Genomic DNA, 19131 nt, shown 5'->3' on the forward strand with positions numbered 1-19131 from the left:
ATTTAATCTAGCAAATTATCAACCTAGGTTGTAAACAGGAAATTTGCCTTTTGCTGTATTCTCTGAAGTGTGAAGTCTTCCCTTGCTCTTTTTTAATGGCTAATTAGAAGTTTATATTTTTTAGATTCTTAACTCTGTGAATCTGTTGAGTTCTCCCCTGAAACGCACTCCCCTGTGTTCAGTTTGTGGTGTGAGTTCTGAGTTTTCTGGGTGAAGTGGGAAGGAGATTTTTCTGTCAGAGCTTTTAAGAATCTGCTTCTGCTACAGATTGACCTTAGCTGAGGCTCCTGTAGGTCAGTCTTCATGGAAGTACCTTCATTCAGAATTTTAAACCTCCATCTATTCTCGATTTCTTTACGGCAGAGGACCCCTTAATTAAATTGCTCAAGTATAACACAGCATTTAAAGAAAGCATATGTAATGTATAAGATCTTTTGGTATCCTGAAAATAAGCTGGCCTCTCCCTCTTTGTGCTACCCCAAAGGAATCTTGATAAAGAGTATTCAAAATGCTTTCTCTTTTCAGTAATATCTTTTAGTAGTATATTTGAATCACTTAGTATAGTAATGTCTAGTAATTGCATGTAGCAGTGAGCCTCTTCTTCACCTTCTCTTTTCTTTAGGAAGAAAAAAATGGCCAGAAGGCTTCGGAGGCAAAGGAGGTGAAACTCTACGGTCAGATTCCTCCTGTAGAGAGGATGGATGAATCTCTCTCCACGCTTGTTAACTGCGAGTAAGTTCAGTTAAAAACAAATTGGAAACCAAATAGTCTCTTCTCTTTATAATAATTTTCAGTTTTTCTGCTGTTCACTATGCAAATATGTATTTACTGTGTTTAAGTGTGGCCTTCAAAGCTGCAGCTTTCTCTTCTTTTTTTCTCAGCTGAGCTTCTCCTTACACACACAGTTCCTCTTTTAAATTCAAAGATCCCTGTCACTTACCTGAGAAGATGTTGGGGTAGATTCTGTATTGATATTTGTCCCCAGAAAAATTATATGCAGTTTATCAGTATATAATTACAGGTCCATATTTGGAGTCTATCAGCTAGCTGGCACATTTATGATCCATTCTGAAATTTATGGGGAAAAAAAAAAGTAGACTTAGCAGGACTTTCAGAAAGAGATTAGAGCCATTTCAGGAATAAATGGCCATGCATTTGATAAGGCGAGGCACAACAAGATAATCTGGTGTGCCATGGAAGTAACTCATGGTACTTCCTCAGAAGCCAAATAAAGTTGTAGAAGTCTTGATGGTTTGAGATTATGTTGAGTCTGTGTACACATACAGTTAGTTCACCATCTAATGAGAGAAGAATAGACAATTATTTCTAATGCAATGGTGTTTGGACGTGGAACTGTTCTGATACGGTGATCCCTTGTATACTGTGAATTGATTATTCTTGCTTTTAAAGGAAACTATCGCTGTCTACAAACTGTATTGAAAGAATCGCCAACTTGAACAGCCTAAGTAAGTGACAAGCCAGTGATTGATTATGTTTGTTTTCTAGTTGCCTGGGTAGGACATATACCATAATTTGTTACGTGTGTCCAGCTTTCTACCTGTTCTTATCCCTTTTAATTCCTTCCTCTTAGAAAATTACAAGTGACCTTTAAACTTACCAGTCTTAGTGGCAAATGCCTGTTGAGCAGTAACGGTGTATTAAAGCATGTGTCCCTGCACGAGCCTTGGCAGTCGTCTCACTGTGCAGGTTTAACAAAAGAAAAAATCCATTCAGAAAACACCCTTGTACCCTCCGGTGGACCTGCCTGTGATCCGCAACACCTCATCGGTTCTAGAGTGACTTAATGACCTATCTCCATGACGGAAATAGTCTGCTGTTCAACAGCTCCGTAACTGCGGTATTGGTTGGAGTGAGGTCGGAGCATTGTAGACCCGGATGGAAACATGTCATCCCACTTTGCAGAGGATTGGATAGACTTGGTTTGATTTTGTTCCTACTTGAAAGGGGTGTGCCGTCTGTCTGAAAGTGGAACTGAACTTTTATTTCTTGGGCAGCTGTCTATGAAAACTTGAAACTCATTGGCTTACTGACTTTGGGACAGAATTGTTAATGGTCTGTCCTCCAGATTTTGACTCTGTGGCATGAGGCTGGCAAAGAGCTGCAGATTTTGGGCTGGAGTTTCCAGGCTTTTCTGTCCCCATCAAATTGCCAGATGGACAGACAAGGAACCTGGAATCCCATCCTCTCCCACTACACACCAGTGGGGCTGTCAAGGAGCTTGATGAACTTACTTGTTTTTGCAATATGCTCAGACTTCAACAAATTTGCAAATACAAATCAGGGAAAAAATATTCCAGCAGTCTTTCCAAATAACTATACTGTAATATTTCAGTTTGAGTAACTGTCATGAGCAAAAAATAATTAGGCAGTTATATATAAAAGTGAAACCAATGAAATCTTTTTGTGAGAGAAAACATTTAAAGCCTTTAAAGCTTCTTAAAAATATTTATATTAATAAAATGTATAATCAAAAGTCCAGTCTGTACCAACTATGTGTTCCTCAAGCCAGACAAAGTAGAACTATGTGGTCTGTCTCAGACCACAGAGATGGTAGAGAATCATCATCTCTCTTGGCTTCTGTGAAAGAGAGAGAAACTACTGCTTATAGCTATGAAAAACAAGCCACTAGTTATTACATACTTGCTTTTGCTTGTCACAGAGAGGAAGCTGAGAAATCTTTTTAAGCATCTACACTCTTTTCAGACAGAAAATATTAATGTATATACCTGATATTGTAATTACGTCACGTAGGTAATTCTGTGTAAAGGATCGCAGCCCTGTATCTGCACAGGTGAGGAAGATGGTTTAGATGGCAGCAACAACTGTTAGGTTTGTGTTCTAGAGAGTGTAAATGTTCCATGAAGGAGATCTTTCTTCCTTCAAAATATAGAATATCTCGGTACAAAAGTAATGAAATAAAGTAACAGCAGTTAGAAACAAGTTGAAGACATGGCTTTTTAAGCAACCTGTAATTTTTGTATTTGTATCTTTTAATTTCTTGCACATTTCAAAAGCTAGTGCAAACTTATACTTTATAAATGGGAGTTACAGAGAGAATAGCTGGCTAGACCAACAGGCCATCTCCCAGCGCTCACCCCTGTGGATGGGGATCCTTAGGGATATTCTGAAGAACATTAGCTGTAATAGGCTTTAGACTTACTGATTACGATTGGTTTTTGACCATGGTCATGTATTAAGCTTTTGCGCTTAAAAAGAAAAAGAATTCTTATTGTACCTCAAATTTTTTAATGAAAACTAATCTTCCTGGTTTAGAGTATTTGCCAGGTGTGGTTTTATCATGTGTGGTTTCATCCCTGTGTTTCTTGAGACAGAGCATACAACTACCTATTCTAGATCAGCCTTGAGTCTTCATCTGTAGCAATCTCCAGCCACCACGTGTGCTGTCTATGGAGTATCTGTTGCTACTTGGCTGGAACTTTTGTTGGTCTTGCCATTAATTACTGTACCATGTATTTTCAATCGTTATGCATACAAGAGCAGAACAAGATCATTAGGTATTTCATCCTTAATGCAGTTAAGAAGAAGTGTTAAAACACTTATGAAAGGTATAGATCCAAGGTTAACCCGGCTACATGCTGCAACTCGGCTTATTTACACCTGCAAGAAAGCTTGTGTGAAAAATTAAAATGAGTTCTACGAGAAGACTGCTGTTTTGTGATAGCTTTGAGTTACACTAGTATTATACTGAATCCCAGCAGCAACAGCTTGCTTGGAAAGGAGTTTTCTCTGGGTGCTAAATTAAGTTGAAATGTCTCTCATCAGAATTCTGTAAGGCAGCTTTATATGCTGCCTCTATCATAGAAATCAAATCTGCTGCCTTAAAATAAGATAGGAACACCTTTTTCCTGGAGAAGAAGGGGTATGAAATATGTAAGATCAAAACTAGCAAGTTAGCAGCTAGAGTTCAGGTGCAGGGTGAAATAATTTTTTTGAGTATTTATCTGGACTGAATTTCAACTGGGTAACCTACATGTGGGCAGCTTTATATTCATGATATTGTTTCTGAGCTGTCCACTGCATCCATTCCTGATGATCTGGGTACGTCAGGGGGTTTCGTTTCTGTTGTCATTCTTTCTTAAGACAACCTGTTCAGAGTGCAGTTTGTTTGTAAGCAGAATATGGCATTTTACCTGACTTACAGCATCTTCTTATATTTAAAAAAACCCCAAAACATTTATTAACCAAAAACTTTCTTTTATCTATTACAGAAAATTTGAGGATTCTGTCTTTGGGAAGAAATAACATAAAGAACTTGAATGGATTGGTATGCGCTTCTTAGTATAAATTCTTTGCTAACAAAATGAGTAGCCGTCTAGAATGTGGGATAATTCCCCTATGTTTGTAAAAGTCTTTGCTGAATTTACATTATTGCATAACCATTTATTTTCTCCTTTCACTATGATCTGTTCACTCTTTTACACATTGCTTCTGAATTTTCAGGTAGTCTCTCTCCTCTTTTTTGTTGTTTTTTGTTTAAACACTCTTCATGTTTGGAGATTCTTCAAGGCTACTTCATAAAAGGATTTCAGAAAGAGAGATTTCATTGTCTTTGACAAAGATGAGCTGAACTTTTATTTGAAAACTGCCGTCTGTCTGTAAAGTCCTTTAAATTCCACTGGCTTTACATGAAAATAATTCCTACAGGCATTTTGCATGAGGAATTTTCTGCCTGAAGATACTTAGGCTGTGCTTCTTTGCTACAAATATTGTCAGTCCTGTGAACACACCATGAGAGTCTGTCCTTTTTATGTTAACTGGCACCTGGAGCAATATGGCTTTAGAGAAGATGATGGTGGCAGGACTGAGTCTACCAGGTATGGGAAAATTTGTTGAGGGAAAAATTGGATCAATTTTGTTACATCTGAATAAGGGCAGAAGAACTTTTTTTCTATCAACTTTTTTTTTTTTCAAAAATGAATATAGAAATTCTTTTCTTCCTCAAGGGATACTGTATGTTTCTCCTGCAGAATGTTTCTTTTCAAAGCTATTCCCACCTTCAGAGATGCCGTATCTCTTAAGAGTGAAAGACAGAGTCAGTGTGTAATGGCTGGTTTAAAAAAACCCTCTCTTCTGAGAGAATTATGAAAGCAACTTCTGGCCAACAAGTACAAACATACATGCACCTGAAATTAATCATTCCTTCATATTGTATACAGCCCCTTCTAAAGTAGTTGTTGAATTGCATTCACTTCATGTGTACTTGCAGTGCACAAGCAGCTGAATGTCTCCTCCGCCCCTATGCCTTAAGAACAGCTACTCCAGCCAGCTATTCCTTGTCTTACTCTAATATTGTTATTTCTGTCCTCCTAAGTATATTTGAGCTCCTTGGCTCTTAATTCCCATGAGTATTTGTCATGCATAATTAGGGACCTGCTTAAAAGGAAATGAGGACCAATATACCTTAGTATTTCTCAGATGAGGTGACCTGTAGGGGCTGAAGAGAGAATCTGAAGAATAAGGAAGATACACTTCTGCTTACCTGTCATTTTCCAGGATGCAGTTGCAGATACTTTAGAGGAGCTGTGGATCTCTTACAACTTCATTGAGAAACTGAAGGGTATCCGTGTAATGCAGAAGCTGAAGGTTCTTTATATGTCAAATAATTTGGTGAAAGACTGGGGTAAGCCATGCCTCTCTGTTCTGTAACTTCTCCTGTAGTATGGTGAACGCATGAGTGAGTTAGGTCACCAAGTAGAAAATAGTTCTGCATGTTACAGGGCTTTAAGTCTCACTGATAAGCCTGCAGACATGCACAGAATCCCTAAATATCCGCTCATGCAAGAGAGTAAAAGTAGTTAGAACATTGAATTAACTTGTAAGCCCAATGGAGTTTGTTCTTTGAATTATCTTTCTCAGACTTCTTCTAAACTACATACCTGTTCCTTAACCTGATACCAGTTCAAGTCCAAGCCATCCCAGTCCTGTTGTATCCCATGCTATTTGTGTTTGCACTGAGTTTGAAAGGAATGTGTGGTGCAGATGTACTTTCCATGTTCCACAATCTGGTTGGTGTTTTCACCTTTGTGGTTGCAGCAGAGTTTGTGAGACTGGCAGACCTGCCATTACTAGAGGATCTGGTGTTTGTAGGCAATCCACTACAAGAGAAATACGCCTCTGATCAGAAGAACAATTGGATTGAAGAAGCAACCAAACGGGTACCCAAGCTGAAAAAGCTGGATGGTGAGTTTGAGGCATGAGGCAATTGATGTGAGTTAACAGCTTAATACAAAGAGAAGCACAGGGAAATGAATCATAACCTCAGACATTAATCTGTGTGCCCATGTAAATAATGTTCCTCCCTTCTCTCTTTGGAGTTACTCAGAAGTGGTTATTCAGATCCTGGCTGCAGCATCTGAGAGTGTGTGATGGATTTTGGAGTGTTAAATCCAAGTAGTCTTGCAGCCTACAGTTGGGCTTTACTCTTGAAGTTATCCAGTCAGATAGTTTTAGCATGTAACTAACAAGGAACTGAAAGATTTCGCATTAAATAAGTTAACAAGCCTTCCATCTGCCAAGTTGAATTACAGTTTTCCCAGCAAATCTGATTTACAGTTTTCCTAACAAAAAAGGGCAACATGGGAAAATGGGGATAGACAGGGATATGCTCTGTTTTCCTTCTGGTGCAAAGGCAAATTTTCAAAAGTTCATGGATGTTTCCTAAACGCCTGAATAGCCCCCTCTCATCACTGCGGTAAGCCTCAATTTGTGAGTTGTCCTCTCCTTTTTAAGACACTGACAGGAAAATATATTAAAGCATGTCCTGATTAGTGACTAAAAGTGAGATAATTTTAAAATCTATTTTTAAATATGTTAGTTTCTGTTAATGGAGATGTTAGCTGTTCACTATTATCCCCTGTTTACTAAAGCAATGAAGAGGAGAGCAGGACTGGGAACATTGGGGGTCAGAGTAGCAGCAGGGAAGGTACGAGTGTAGGGGTGGTGACAAGAGGACAGCTTCATTACAGGGAGCACCAGGCGGGCCATCGAAGCCAGATCAACTGAAGTAATAAGAATTATTAGGAAGTGGAAGCCTGATGCGAGAAGTACTGCTGTGAGGGATGGCCTTCAGTAGTCCACTTGCCATTGTAGCAGGAAACCTTTTGAGAGTGAAACAAAAAATGGAATAAAGCAAATATCTGTATGGGCAAAGAGTAATCTTGTTAGTGTAAGGTTAGACCCTTAGTTCCTTAATCATTCCTGGAGCAATGGACAGCTCTGAATTAGGCAGTTATATGTCCTATGCAGTGGAGAAAGAGGGGATGATACTTAAGAATGGAAACCACAAAAACTAGAACGTTGAGCAGGAGAGATGTCAGAAATTCTGTAACTGGCTGTAAGGTTCTTCCTGTTACACTGTCCCAGGACCCTGTTATGCTTATGTACTGTATGTGAGATGGCTAATACAGGGACCTCAAAATTATTGAAATGGTGGAAGACGTTCTGGACAAAAATAAGCACTGAAGGTCTCTTTCAGCCGGAAGGCGTCTCCTTTCTGTTAGGTCCTGTGCCAGGAACCCTGCTCAGTAGTTAGCTGCCTAAAGCACACCAGAAACCAGGCTCTGGTGGTTTTATTTTCTGTTTCCTACCCGTGAAAAAAGAAACACAGCACTCCAATCTTACAGTAAGCAAAGGGCTCTCGCCACAAAGCCTTGCCATAGTTCAAGTCTCTGCATCAAGCTGAGCAAGGCAGCGGTATGACCCAGTTCCCATTACCCAGGTGACAGCGCAGGTGAATGGACATACACCTTTACACCCTGCTGTTCTTGTACTAGTTATATAGGCAGGTATTTGATTGTGCTATTTCAGCATGCTGGGAGCTTACCTGTACTATTAGGTTTTGCTACTGTGGGGAAAACTTAGACCTTGATAAGGCTAAATTCATGAACACATCACTATGAGGTGGTGTGAACCCTGCAGTCTTCACAATCTGAGGTGCCCTTGCTCAACATAGCAGTTGAAAAGTTGTTTGTTTGTTTGTTTGTTTGTTTTTTTAAAGTACCCAAGGGGTGGGTATAGACTATGATGCTACTGTGCAATGGAGCTTTATTCCATGGTGTCCAAGTTATGCTGAAGAGATATGACCATATTTGATCCACATGAATATAATTATATTTTGTAGTGCAGACATCCTGGTTAGGTACCAGTGAGGAGGTAGCCCACACTCATTCGGTCGTGTATGTCATGGAAATAGCAGCACAAAGTAGGGGCCCAACAAGAGAAGGGTGACATGCTAGTTGGCTGTTAGCAGTTGAACCAATACAGTGCATCACCCAGAGACCAAGTTAGGCTGATCTTTGCAGGTCCTGCTTGAGTAACTTTTTAATTCCCTATTACCCAAGAAGTTGGAAAAACATCACACAGATTTCATCAGTTGAAGGCTTGTCTAATTAAGAGCAGTTCAGGTATGCAGAAGTTCATGTCAGTTAGAAGCAGTGGCAGGTAATACATTTAATTAATAGATCGCCTTTCTGCCAGTCCAACTCTTTCGAACAGTCCAGATTAGCTTTTAGGTCTATCAGCATAAACTATATCTTTCTCTGCATAATCCATTTGTAAATTTTTGCAGATTTTGGTTTTTCCTCTCTTTTTTTCCTCTTAGGTATCCTAGTTATTAAACAAGAAGAAGATGAAGAAGGAGCAAACTGATGACACTTACTTGTTGGGTATTTAATTATTTAAGTAACTCCAGATAGCTTGGCACATAGAACTTTTATATAAAAGTGTTTGTTTTGAAGAAAATCTTTGGGCAATTTTTAGAAGACCAGCTTACCTCCACAGTCTCTCAGCCAAAGAGTTAGTTACCAAAATTTGGGCACACCAGTTTTGTCAAGCTTGTAACAACTTCTGTAGAGACCAGTGGAGCTGAGTTTACCTGCTGTTTGGCTAGCAAGAGACTTTTACCTAAACCAATACAGAGCTATTTTTAATCCCTGATTAGTGGTGCTTGTTGATCATTCTTGGGTTATAATAGAACCATTTTAGCTTGTTAGGTGCAGCTGGCCAACGTTACCATTGGAAACACTGAGGCCAAAAGAACAATGGTGTGGTTTAGAGACACATTACAGACTTTGTTGCGTTTAGTTTTGTCATGAGACTCCCTCAGTATTTTAAATATGTGAGTTTGCCTTCATCCTCTTTACTGTGACATCAGACAGGCCCAGTAGTTGTGGACCTATGCACAAAAAAAAAAAAGGTATTGATCTGATGGTCACCTGTTACTGGCCTTAAGTTTTGAACTGGGCTTCTCGCATTGGAACTCAACTGCATTACTTAGAAGGCAGTGTATAACTTACACATTTATTTATTTTAAAGAGGCAATGGGAATTCTTTGCATGGTTTCGGTAAGGCTGAAATATCTGCTAGCTTTTTTTGTTGTCTCTTACTAAGAAATTATATTGTATTGGAATATGTGGCTTATTAGCCTACAGCTGGTTCCTTAGTTTTGGTTTGGGTCACTGGTGGACATAATCCTTCCCAGCTCCAGAATTTTTTTATAACTAAGTAGGTTGATACAGAAACAAACAGTGAACAAAAGACCTGGACTTGAGGACAGAAAATTTGGTTTTGGGGATACTCATTTTTTATGAAAGCACAGATATAGGCAGTGAGAGAAAGTGTATGTAGATAGTAGGGAAGGTGAGATGAGATGGAAAGTGGGTGTTGGGGAAAAAGAAGTATTGAAGACATTCTAAATGTGCTATATCGCAGGGTAACCAGTTTTGTAAAGCCCCCTTATGTGACAGGTAACTATTTTAGTGAAAAAATCATTAAACAATGATGAAGACATACCTGATTGCCCTGTTGGGTGCCAATAGTGGGTTTTTCCTTCTTCTCTTAATAGATCAAGTCACTTGAGTAGATTCTTCTGCAGCTTGTTTCTGGTTTGGTTTTGTTTATTTGTTTGTTTGTTTTTTCCTTTTTTTCTTTTAAAAGCTTTTCTTCTAATTCTTGGTACCAACTTTGTTTAAATTAAAATGGCGACAAGCGTATCTGCTGGTTCCAGACCAGGGATGGAGGCAGAACACCACTCTTAATTATTTTGTTTGTGAAGGTGTGGCAGGAGTTGAAATCTTGGAAGTCATGGTCAGAGAGGTAGAATTGGCCCAGGCAACAGTAGTATTGATCTCAAGATCCAGGGGTAACTGTAGTAGGAGATATTCTCCTGCTAATCAGTTTCTAAGTGACCAGTGTGAAGCAGAAGACTACAAGGCAATCACAGTTTAGTTTCAATGTATTGCTAGTTATTCTATGATGGTTAGAGGAATTCTTAAGCATTCCCACTTAAACTGGGAATTGCTGATAAGGCTTGAGTTTGATTTAGATCCCTTACTTAAAATAAGAGAACAGTGGCAAAAACAGTGGACATCCTTCACCTAGCACAAACTATTTCTAGGCAGCTGTTCTCTTGACCAGAAAGCAGTTTCTTAGTTAACTAGCTCACTGGATTTATCTTCCAGACAACTTTATATTCGTATGCAATTTCTTGTAGAATTATTCTCCTTGATCATTCATAAAGGCACCATTGACCAAGAGGCACGATGGGAGAGAGGCATTATAAATTATAAATGCATTATAAATACCACTGAAAAAAGACAAAAAAAATCATTACTGAAGGACTGGAACGTCCAGTCTCAGCACAATTGTAACAGCAGTAAGGGACACTTACAAGATTTCCCTTGCCTTTCACCTTTCATGCTGTGATAAATTAGCATAGAATTAAAAACCCTTCTGATAAAAACTGGGTGTTAATCTCAATGAAACAATACAGTAAGAAAAGAATAAACTGTGGCTGTCATTTGTCAGGAGATGCTCCAGCTCAGAGCTGGGTGGAAGGCTGAGCTTGATGTTGCTTTGCCTGAAAAAAGAACAAATCAAACACACACACCCCCACCCCCGAACTTTTTCTCCTCCAAAATAAGTTTAGTTTTCCTAAATTTTAAAATTTGCACTTTAAAATTATGCACTGGATGTGGTGGAAGACATACACAGGCAGTAGAATTAAAGCAGCTGATTTGCATAGTGATGGTGCTACACCATGTCATGTATAAGCTAACAGGGAAGCTCGGCCTGCATGCCCCGAGGGAGCGGCTGAAAGGCTCCTGTATTCCTCTGCTCCTCCCTGTCGCCCCACATCCAATAAAGCAGTAAGCACATTGTTATCCATGGATGAAAAGAGCACCCATGTAAAACTTGCAAGCCATGTGGAATTCTGCTTTTCCCAGTGCAATTACAGAGGATTAGCATCCACTTTATTCCTTAGAGAAATATCCTAAAAATAGTGATAGGAAATAGCTAGGTTTTTTACTGCTTGTTAGCACCCTGACCTCTCTTCAAAGAGCTGAGGTATGCAGTGGTTATGTTGAGAAGTGCTGGAAAAATGTGAGAAAGAGACCTGAGAACTAGCAGATGACTCAGGTTACACTAGAAGTAGGCTCATCTAGAAAAAGTCTTCAAGCAAGAGAGCACTTTTAACATCCCCTTTGGCTACCTTTTGTATACAGTAATTTTGTAGCATGACCAAGCTGTTGAATTTGTTGTGTTTAAATTATTTAGGCCTATGTTTGTAATTGTTATTCTGTGAAACTTGTTTAAAAATAATATAACGTTATTTTATACAAACGTCTTTGGCTGTTGTGTAATGAGGTAGTTCAGCTTGTGGAGAGCATTCAGACATTAAATTTTGTTCTCATTAAACTTTCCTAGCTGCTCAGGGAGCAATGTGTTTATAGAGTATGTAAATGCTGTTCCTTATTGCCTCTATTTTAGAATAGAAAATAACTTGGGACTTTACAAATGCTGGTATGTTGTGATTATTGTCACCTGATACATAAATATTTTTCAATCTTTTAAGATGTTGGTTGTCAGACTTTGTTCTTAGGTCCTAAAAGTCTACTACTGCTGTATGGGGAAAAAATCCACGCAAGTCAAATAAATGGCTAGTCTTTCTTCAGTACGAAATTACTAACTCACTTTGAATTCAGTTCTGTTAACAGCAATATACTATCAATTCCATTAAACCTGGACAAGAGAAGGTTAACTGACTAATAAACTACTGAAACTTTAGGCTTCAATAGAGTCAGGGAAATGTAATTTCAACACTCAGACATAAAGAAAAACTTTTCTACCCCACAGTCCACAGCAGTCAGTCTCAATAATGACAAGAACAGTGTCCTGCAGCGATAGCTGCAATGCTATTTAAAAAACATACAGGGAATTGCTGTAGAGTCCCTCACAATACCAGTAACTCAGAGCTTACTAATCCCTAAAAAGCTTTATACAGTCTCTTTCAGTAGTTGAAATAACTTCCAGAAGTTTGGGCTTGGATCCACGAATTAAAAAAAAAAAAAAAAAAAAAAAAAGCCCCAAACTTGTGACTGTTGTGATCGTCCCAAGCCTGTTTGCTTGGCTTCACAGTTCCAGGGCAACACAGTCAACCTTCAGCACGTCTGCCAGTTGGTTTGATAGGGAGGTAAATACACTCTCTAAAGCCTTAAGCAAAGGCACGGTCTGCTGTCTGAAGTAAAGGCTGGGGTGTTCCCTGGCTCTTTTGCCCACCAAGCAAATTACCACTTCTCCCAACGCTGTTGCTGATCACAGACCCCCTGCAGGGTAGGTACATGAAAGCAAGAGCTTCTACTCCGAGGTGAAACAAGAGCCTTTTAATGCCTTGGGCTGAGTCTTTCTCCTGCCAGCTTTGCCAAGCATACTGAAATGAAATCTAAGGCAGCACACCCATTTTCTTTTCAGTTGTTAATTCATGCTGACAAACATTCATTTCAGATACTGATGCACGTTCCTGCCATCTGCTTTATTTTTGCAGCTTTTAAAGACTTCATGCCAGTAGGTGCAAGAAACACCTCTGTAGCCTAGTTCACTAAAACCAAGTAACTGCCCAACCCCAGGAAACCTTTATTTTGAGGATGGATGGAAGCATATTAATACTTAAAACCCATAGCAAGAGGTCCAGCTACTGCCAGAGGAACGAGATTAGCGCTGCGTAACAAAGTATGTTCAAAAAAATCCCTTAGATTCAGGTAACAGACAAATGCCTTTAAGACAGCATTTACTAAACCTTTTTTTAAAACCCTACCATTGAAAAATATGATGCAGTATGATTTACAACTGGAGTCACTGTTTCTCCAACCAGCAGATTCAACTACTACACAGCAGGAAAACGTTAATTACCAGCAGCTCTGGACTTAATTCAGTCTCTACTTTCTGTCCCAGCCGCAGCCGCCTAGGAATTCAGCTTTGTTCCAGGCTCTCAGGGACTAAGTTACTCCACGCTGCCTTCGTGGTTGTTTCAGGCAGCGTCAGAATCCAGCTGCCCTTATTTACAGCACAGCAGACCCAGACCTGTTCCCCATGGATTTCCTCAGGCGCTGTCGAGGCCGTCGCTGGCACTCTGGAAGGCGCTCAGCTGGGAGTGGGGCGCACACACCATCCCCGCTCCTGCGAAGCGGCTGGAGCTGCACCTGCCCCCCGGATTTTCTTGGGTATAAGATATAAACACATTGCAGGCTAGTGTCTTTGGGGGGAAGTTCACATTGAGAAACAGCCTGGAGGATGGCTATGGCAAATAGAGGTGGGGATGGCGAGAGAGCATAGCAGCTAAAAGGACTAGCAGTCGCCTCCTTTGCGTGAGCGCACCGCAGTCACCATCACCCCGACCCCCAGCAACTCCCTCATCCCATCAAAGCACTCTACAATGAAACTAATTTTTAAACCTCATTTAATAAAAGGTTTTTTAGATATATAGAGGATATTAAGTAAATAAGTTACATAGTACATTACAATCACATCAGCAAGATTTCCTTTAGTGTATTAATGTTTTATAAAAAAGCACACAAAAAATAAATTCAGTCCAGTCTATCACAACTGTACAGCAACAGGTAAATATATTTATATATGTACATTTTAAACATGTAACAGTCTTTTAAAAGGTGCCCTAGGCAGCAAACACACAAAAGGAAGTGTCTGCTCACTTGTTAAAATAAAAGTAATATACTTTATTATAAAGCATTTGTACAGTAATTACAAAGGCTGACTGCTCCTGTACAGTACACCAAAGCTCTGACTACAAATTTAAAAACAGAACATAAAAAGAATGAACACAAAAGAATTTTGTATCAAACCTGAACTACAAGGGGAAAAAACACGTGGAGAAGCTGCAGGAAACTTTTTTAAAATATACAATTACATTTCTATAAAAATATATGTTGTCTTCTAATCTGGAGAAGTTACGGGGTTTTTTTCAGGCTCAGCTGTCAGTGGAATCCTAGTCTTGGAAAGAAAACTCCTTAGACTGCTGGGGATTCAAAGCTTGTGTCTTCCTAACATTTGACACAGGAGAGAATGAGGGTGAGTAAAGCAGCTGAGCCCGAGTGACAGATTTACATCGAAACTCACCCCCACAAAAATCAAACATGATTTGTAGACGCGGCTTCTCTCTCTCTCTTTAAAGCTTTATAAATTTCCAGACACACAACAGAAGATGAAACGGGGAGACAGTTTGTGTGGGGAAGTGTGGTTTAGAATAAGGTTTCTGGCAGAGGTAATCACTGGACTAAATGTGCCGCCGTGTGAAAGCGAACAAGACTTCTATGGCTACAGCCCTCCCCAGGACAGATACATACAGCAACTTTCCAGTCTGCTGCCCGAAAGAGGATTAAGAAGTGTTGTAATTGCTGAGTGAGAAAACTCACTCTTTGGGGTTTAGGAAACAGTTGCGAATTTTAATGTTGATTTTAATCTAAGCTTGTTGCAATGACAAAAATGACCAAAAGCCTCAATTTGATAACTCGGAGGGTGTTTTTAGCTAATTTGGACTTCACATTACATGTCTAGTTTGGGATTAATAGATGAGTTTACCTTTAAGCTTTAGAATGTCTATCTCTACCCTGCCTTTAAACAGCAATATTCCTGCCTGATCCTAGCTAGCAAAATGCCAAGGTCCTGCACACTCTGTAGGCTTCAGCTTATGGAGCTGAGTTCTCTCAGATACCATTCCCTGGATCAGTAAATGGAAAAACATCAAATAAATTAAAATGCAGAGCTGTTGTTCTTGCAGCTAGCCTGCAAAACTCATGCAGCTGTATCAGATACACATCGCAAGTGCATGCATATGTCTAGTAATTATATACACACACGGTCTTACTGAGATGCTACCCCACGGAGATAACAAACCTGAAAGACCGAATCTATCTGTAAAGGGCAGACAGCACAGGCGGACGTACGCGATCGGGGCAGAAAACGATCGGCTGCTGCATCTCCGCAACGCCCAACGCTGGCATCAAGGCTCAGACGGGTGACAGTTTTGCAATACAGCCGCCCGAGTGCTGGGTCTGTGACCACCTGAAGCCTGATCTCGCACTGTAAAAGGCAAATCCATTAGCACACACTTACAGAACTGCAGTCTCCAAATCCTGTATTTGTTCCCATGGAGAAGACAGCTAAAGCAAAGAGATGCCCTGTCCAAACTCAATGGCTGAGCATCCACTGCCTTTTTTCTAAATTAACAGCAAACCCTTGTACTAAATGGTGGTCAGTAAGCGGGCCTTTAAGTGATAGAACGAGCATAGGGTTTTAAAACAGACAAATCAACAGAACAGACACAAATTAGCTTCCTTTTTTTTTTTAAGCCATAATTGGAACAACACAGCCTTAAATTAACACTGTGCTGCAGTAAAGAGCGACTCAAGTGTTTTTTTCTCCTACTAAGAATAACAAAATTAATTCCAGATTAGACAAATTCAGTTCAAATGCTTTGTCCACAGCAACTGAGGACTGGTTGGTTTGGTTTTTTGAAACAATTCTCTGCCAACTTTTGCTAGTAGGCACGATCTAATTCAGATGTAGGATCAATTCCAAACTCCTACTCTAAGCAAGTGGGCAGCAGGTTGAGTTTTGCTTGCTTGTTTTTAAACGAGACACTCAGAAGAGCATTTTTACTTATTACCGTGACAGAAAAGAGGTCTTCTGGTGACTACTAGCAATATGTAAACATGCTCAGAAACATTTCTGTTTGATGCCACTTAACCTGGTTGTGGCCATCCATGCTAACCCACAGCTGTTAGAGGTTATCCTCAGAAAAGGCCCTTTTCTGATTTTCTTCCAGTGACAGAGCTCACTGTATCAAATCTTCCTGTTCCTTTCTACAATGGCAGCAGGGTGGAGAGAAACAACCAGCACTGGATTCAGCATGTGACAGACACACCATTTTTGTGCAATTAAAATCTCTTATTTGTTCTTGTCAGCACCGCAATGGCTTGTCCTTGATGAGAGGAAAAATTACTCTTATCAATTTCCTACAATAGGGAGAATCAGTGAAAGATCTGGTCTTTGGAAGACTATAATAATGCTTGAATTCAAGCACCATCATATGTGAAAGAAGATTAAATTGGAACTTAAAGTAATCCCACGATTTGTTCCCTAAATCTTTGTACTTCATTTTATCTGATCAGTTGTTTGTCACCGTAATTTGCTATGCCTGTAGCATAATCTATTTTTCCAAAACTATTTCAAGCTTGAAAACTCCTGAGAGCCGTGACTAAATGTTTGCTCACTATCACCCAGGCATGCTTCCAGACACTAAAAACACTGGAGTAAATGCAGGTGACGCACAGAGCAGAAGGCAGAGAAACATCCCAATTTTCTGCCCATAAGGAAAACAGTAATTTCAGCCCAAACCTCTCTGCAGGTTTGCTTTACCAGAGAAAGTCCAAGTTCTAGTTCAGCATCTTATTTTGTAGCTGGGACAGTACCTGCTAGTCCATACTGTCCCTGCTTTTCCCTAAGCACCTGCTCCTGATTGCTGTTAGAAACAAGACCAGGAACTAGACAGAGCTTTGGTTTGTCCCAGGATAAACAGTCTCAGTCCTTTTCCTAAGGGGTAACATGTGGATTGATTTTGCACAGCTGTAGCAAGGACAGCAAAAGCATTTTCCTAAGATTGTTTGATTAATATTTTTGTTCTCAAGTTTAATAAGATCTTTTCTCCAATTAAAAAAAAAAATTTAAATCTTCATTTCTGCCCTGTTTCTCAATGTGTGCCAGTTCCACCTCCATTTCTTTGTTACATGTTTCTTGGCCCTCCCAGTCTCTGTCAAGTAACTGCCCACCGTTCTGCCGCTGCTGTGACACTGGTATTCCAGGCAAATACAGTCAATATAACGGTATAACAATATCCACATTGCTTTAAATCCTTTTTAGATACAGTGACACACCCTGCTTGTTTCTGAACTGTTGCCCTGCAGCTCTCAAGATCTGTAAACTATTGGCAACTTCCCAGAAACATACTCCAGAACTTTAACTCCATCACTGCTTTTCACTAGAATTAATCCCAGTGCCACAAGTGGACCATGACATCAAGCTGCTTCACCTACTGTCCATCCAGGCAGTGTGCTAAAGCTTCTGTTGTCTCTAAGGGCCCTAGGATAATGGTAGACAAGGATTTTCTCCAATTTACAAAAGGGAAAAGATAATGATCAACAGTGAAACCCTTAATAGGAAGACTGATTTGCTTGAGCTTCTTTTTAAAGATTAGTAGCTTTTAGTTCTTTGCAGTTTTTGAATGATTTTAACAGTTCGTGACACACCATCTGCTTCCACAGCCTAGTTAGTCAGCACGACCCATGCATGTAGGGACATGGAACAGCCATCCAAATGCTGAAAGCAAACCTACTTTTGTTCAGAAAGAAAAATACAGCCTTGGCAGAAAATTGAACACTTAAAGGCAGAAGTGTCAACACAAAGAAGCGCAGTCATTAATGATACTCCTACTTACTTTGTAAGAGTAGTAATTGTTTCTGCTAATAAGAAAAAGGACTCTATCCAAAGGCACATGTATGTCAAAGCAAACACGGTACAATACGCAGCCTCCCAGACTCGGAGAGTGAAGCAATCATGGTTGCATAAAAGCACGGGGCAGGAGAAGATTCCCAGATGGCATGCTGGAATTGGAGCCACTTTCCACAGTTAACCTGGAATTTATCTAGCAGCTTGAAGGGGCAAGATGTAAAAAAACTCAGCCAGTCAGGAACACCCCGTAGCTCACATACAGCAACCCACGCAGGATCCCTGCTTGGGAACGCAGGAGCGACCGGCTCCTTCGGGATCGCACCACTGGCGCGGCACACACGCCACCCGACACATGGCCGGCACCCAGGCGGGGCTGGGGGACCAGCACTGCTTCCAAGTGCTGGCTGGAGGGAGGGAGCTGGGCAGCCGGGCACGGGCTGGGACTGACTGGCTGCGGAGCACAAGGAAGCGATCCCGTCCTTTGCATCTTTACAAAATAACGATAAACGTGGGCTGTAAAGGTGTGCAGCACAACCCTGTGCGAATCTAACGTCTGTGCCACTTGGGCCATCTACTACTTCTTAACTCTCTTTCCCCAGCAGGCTTTTGGTGGCTAGGCTTTTTGGGCTATTAGCATGTGTCAGTTCTGAAGGAGGAGTCAGCCCTTCAGCACAGAGCAAGGCTCACAGCAGGACAACCCAGGAGGCAGTGCTGTCCAGCCCCTGGTGTGGAGATAAGTGACAAGCTTCTGTGCATACATACTGTCCAACAGGAGGTATTTTGGGGAGCTAGGGCCCCACCATACAAGCTCTTGATGATGGCAATTTCAAGGAATAAATGAGGGCTGCCACAAGAAAGAAAAGGATGTGTTGCGAGGTAAAAGCCATTCACAGAGGGATCACTGGTGGAGATGAGAGTCCATTCCTCCCATCTCCAAGGTGCGCACAATCCAGTGCACGAGAAGGTCTTGGTTCATTTTCACTAAACAAACTTGCTCCCATTTATGCAAAGTCAAAACCAACAGTTTTCATTTCAAATTGCACTTGTGAAGCCCAGACTACTTTCCATTAAGTTAATCAAAGGCAGACTATTTTGTTTTCCACGATGAGACAACCCACAAGGCCTGTGGCTACTCTAATCCCACAGGGTATTTTTATACCCATTGCTGCATTCTTAATGGCATAAAAGAATTCAGCTCAGGCTTCCTTTTGAAAAATAAAACTTCCTCTCAAAAGGAAGAACAGTGTCTGGCTCATCCTGCTTTCCCTTTTCGTGAAGCAAAGGCCAAAG

The 19131-nt window shown here is 40.4% G+C and overlaps 1 protein-coding gene across 1 annotated transcript; it reads left to right on the top strand.

Moving 5' to 3' along the window:
• Positions 1-682: 682 nt before the first annotated feature.
• DNAL1 (dynein axonemal light chain 1) lies at positions 683-8725 on the top strand. The gene is made up of 6 exons (XM_086462522.1): positions 683-732; positions 1411-1466; positions 4251-4306; positions 5536-5661; positions 6066-6222; positions 8642-8725. Exons 1-6 carry the CDS (start codon positions 698-700, stop codon positions 8686-8688), a joined length of 477 nt encoding a protein of 158 aa, XP_086318648.1. The 5' UTR covers positions 683-697; the 3' UTR covers positions 8689-8725.
• Positions 8726-19131: the final 10406 nt, after the last annotated feature.

This window comes from Leptosomus discolor, chromosome 3, assembly GCF_034619465.1.
Source record: "Leptosomus discolor isolate bLepDis1 chromosome 3, bLepDis1.hap2, whole genome shotgun sequence".
NCBI lineage: Eukaryota > Metazoa > Chordata > Aves > Leptosomiformes > Leptosomidae > Leptosomus > Leptosomus discolor.

Bases quoted from the DNA above. Each gene is read 5' to 3' on its own strand.
- DNAL1 (XM_086462522.1), top strand. From the start codon at position 698: ATGGATGAATCTCTCTCCACGCTTGTTAACTGCGA. The intron at 1,467-4,250 runs GTAAGTGACAAG...TATCTATTACAG, and splicing joins CGCCAACTTGAACAGCCTAA to AAAATTTGAGGATTCTGTCT. The intron at 6,223-8,641 runs GTGAGTTTGAGG...TTTTCCTCTTAG, and splicing joins CAAGCTGAAAAAGCTGGATG to GTATCCTAGTTATTAAACAA.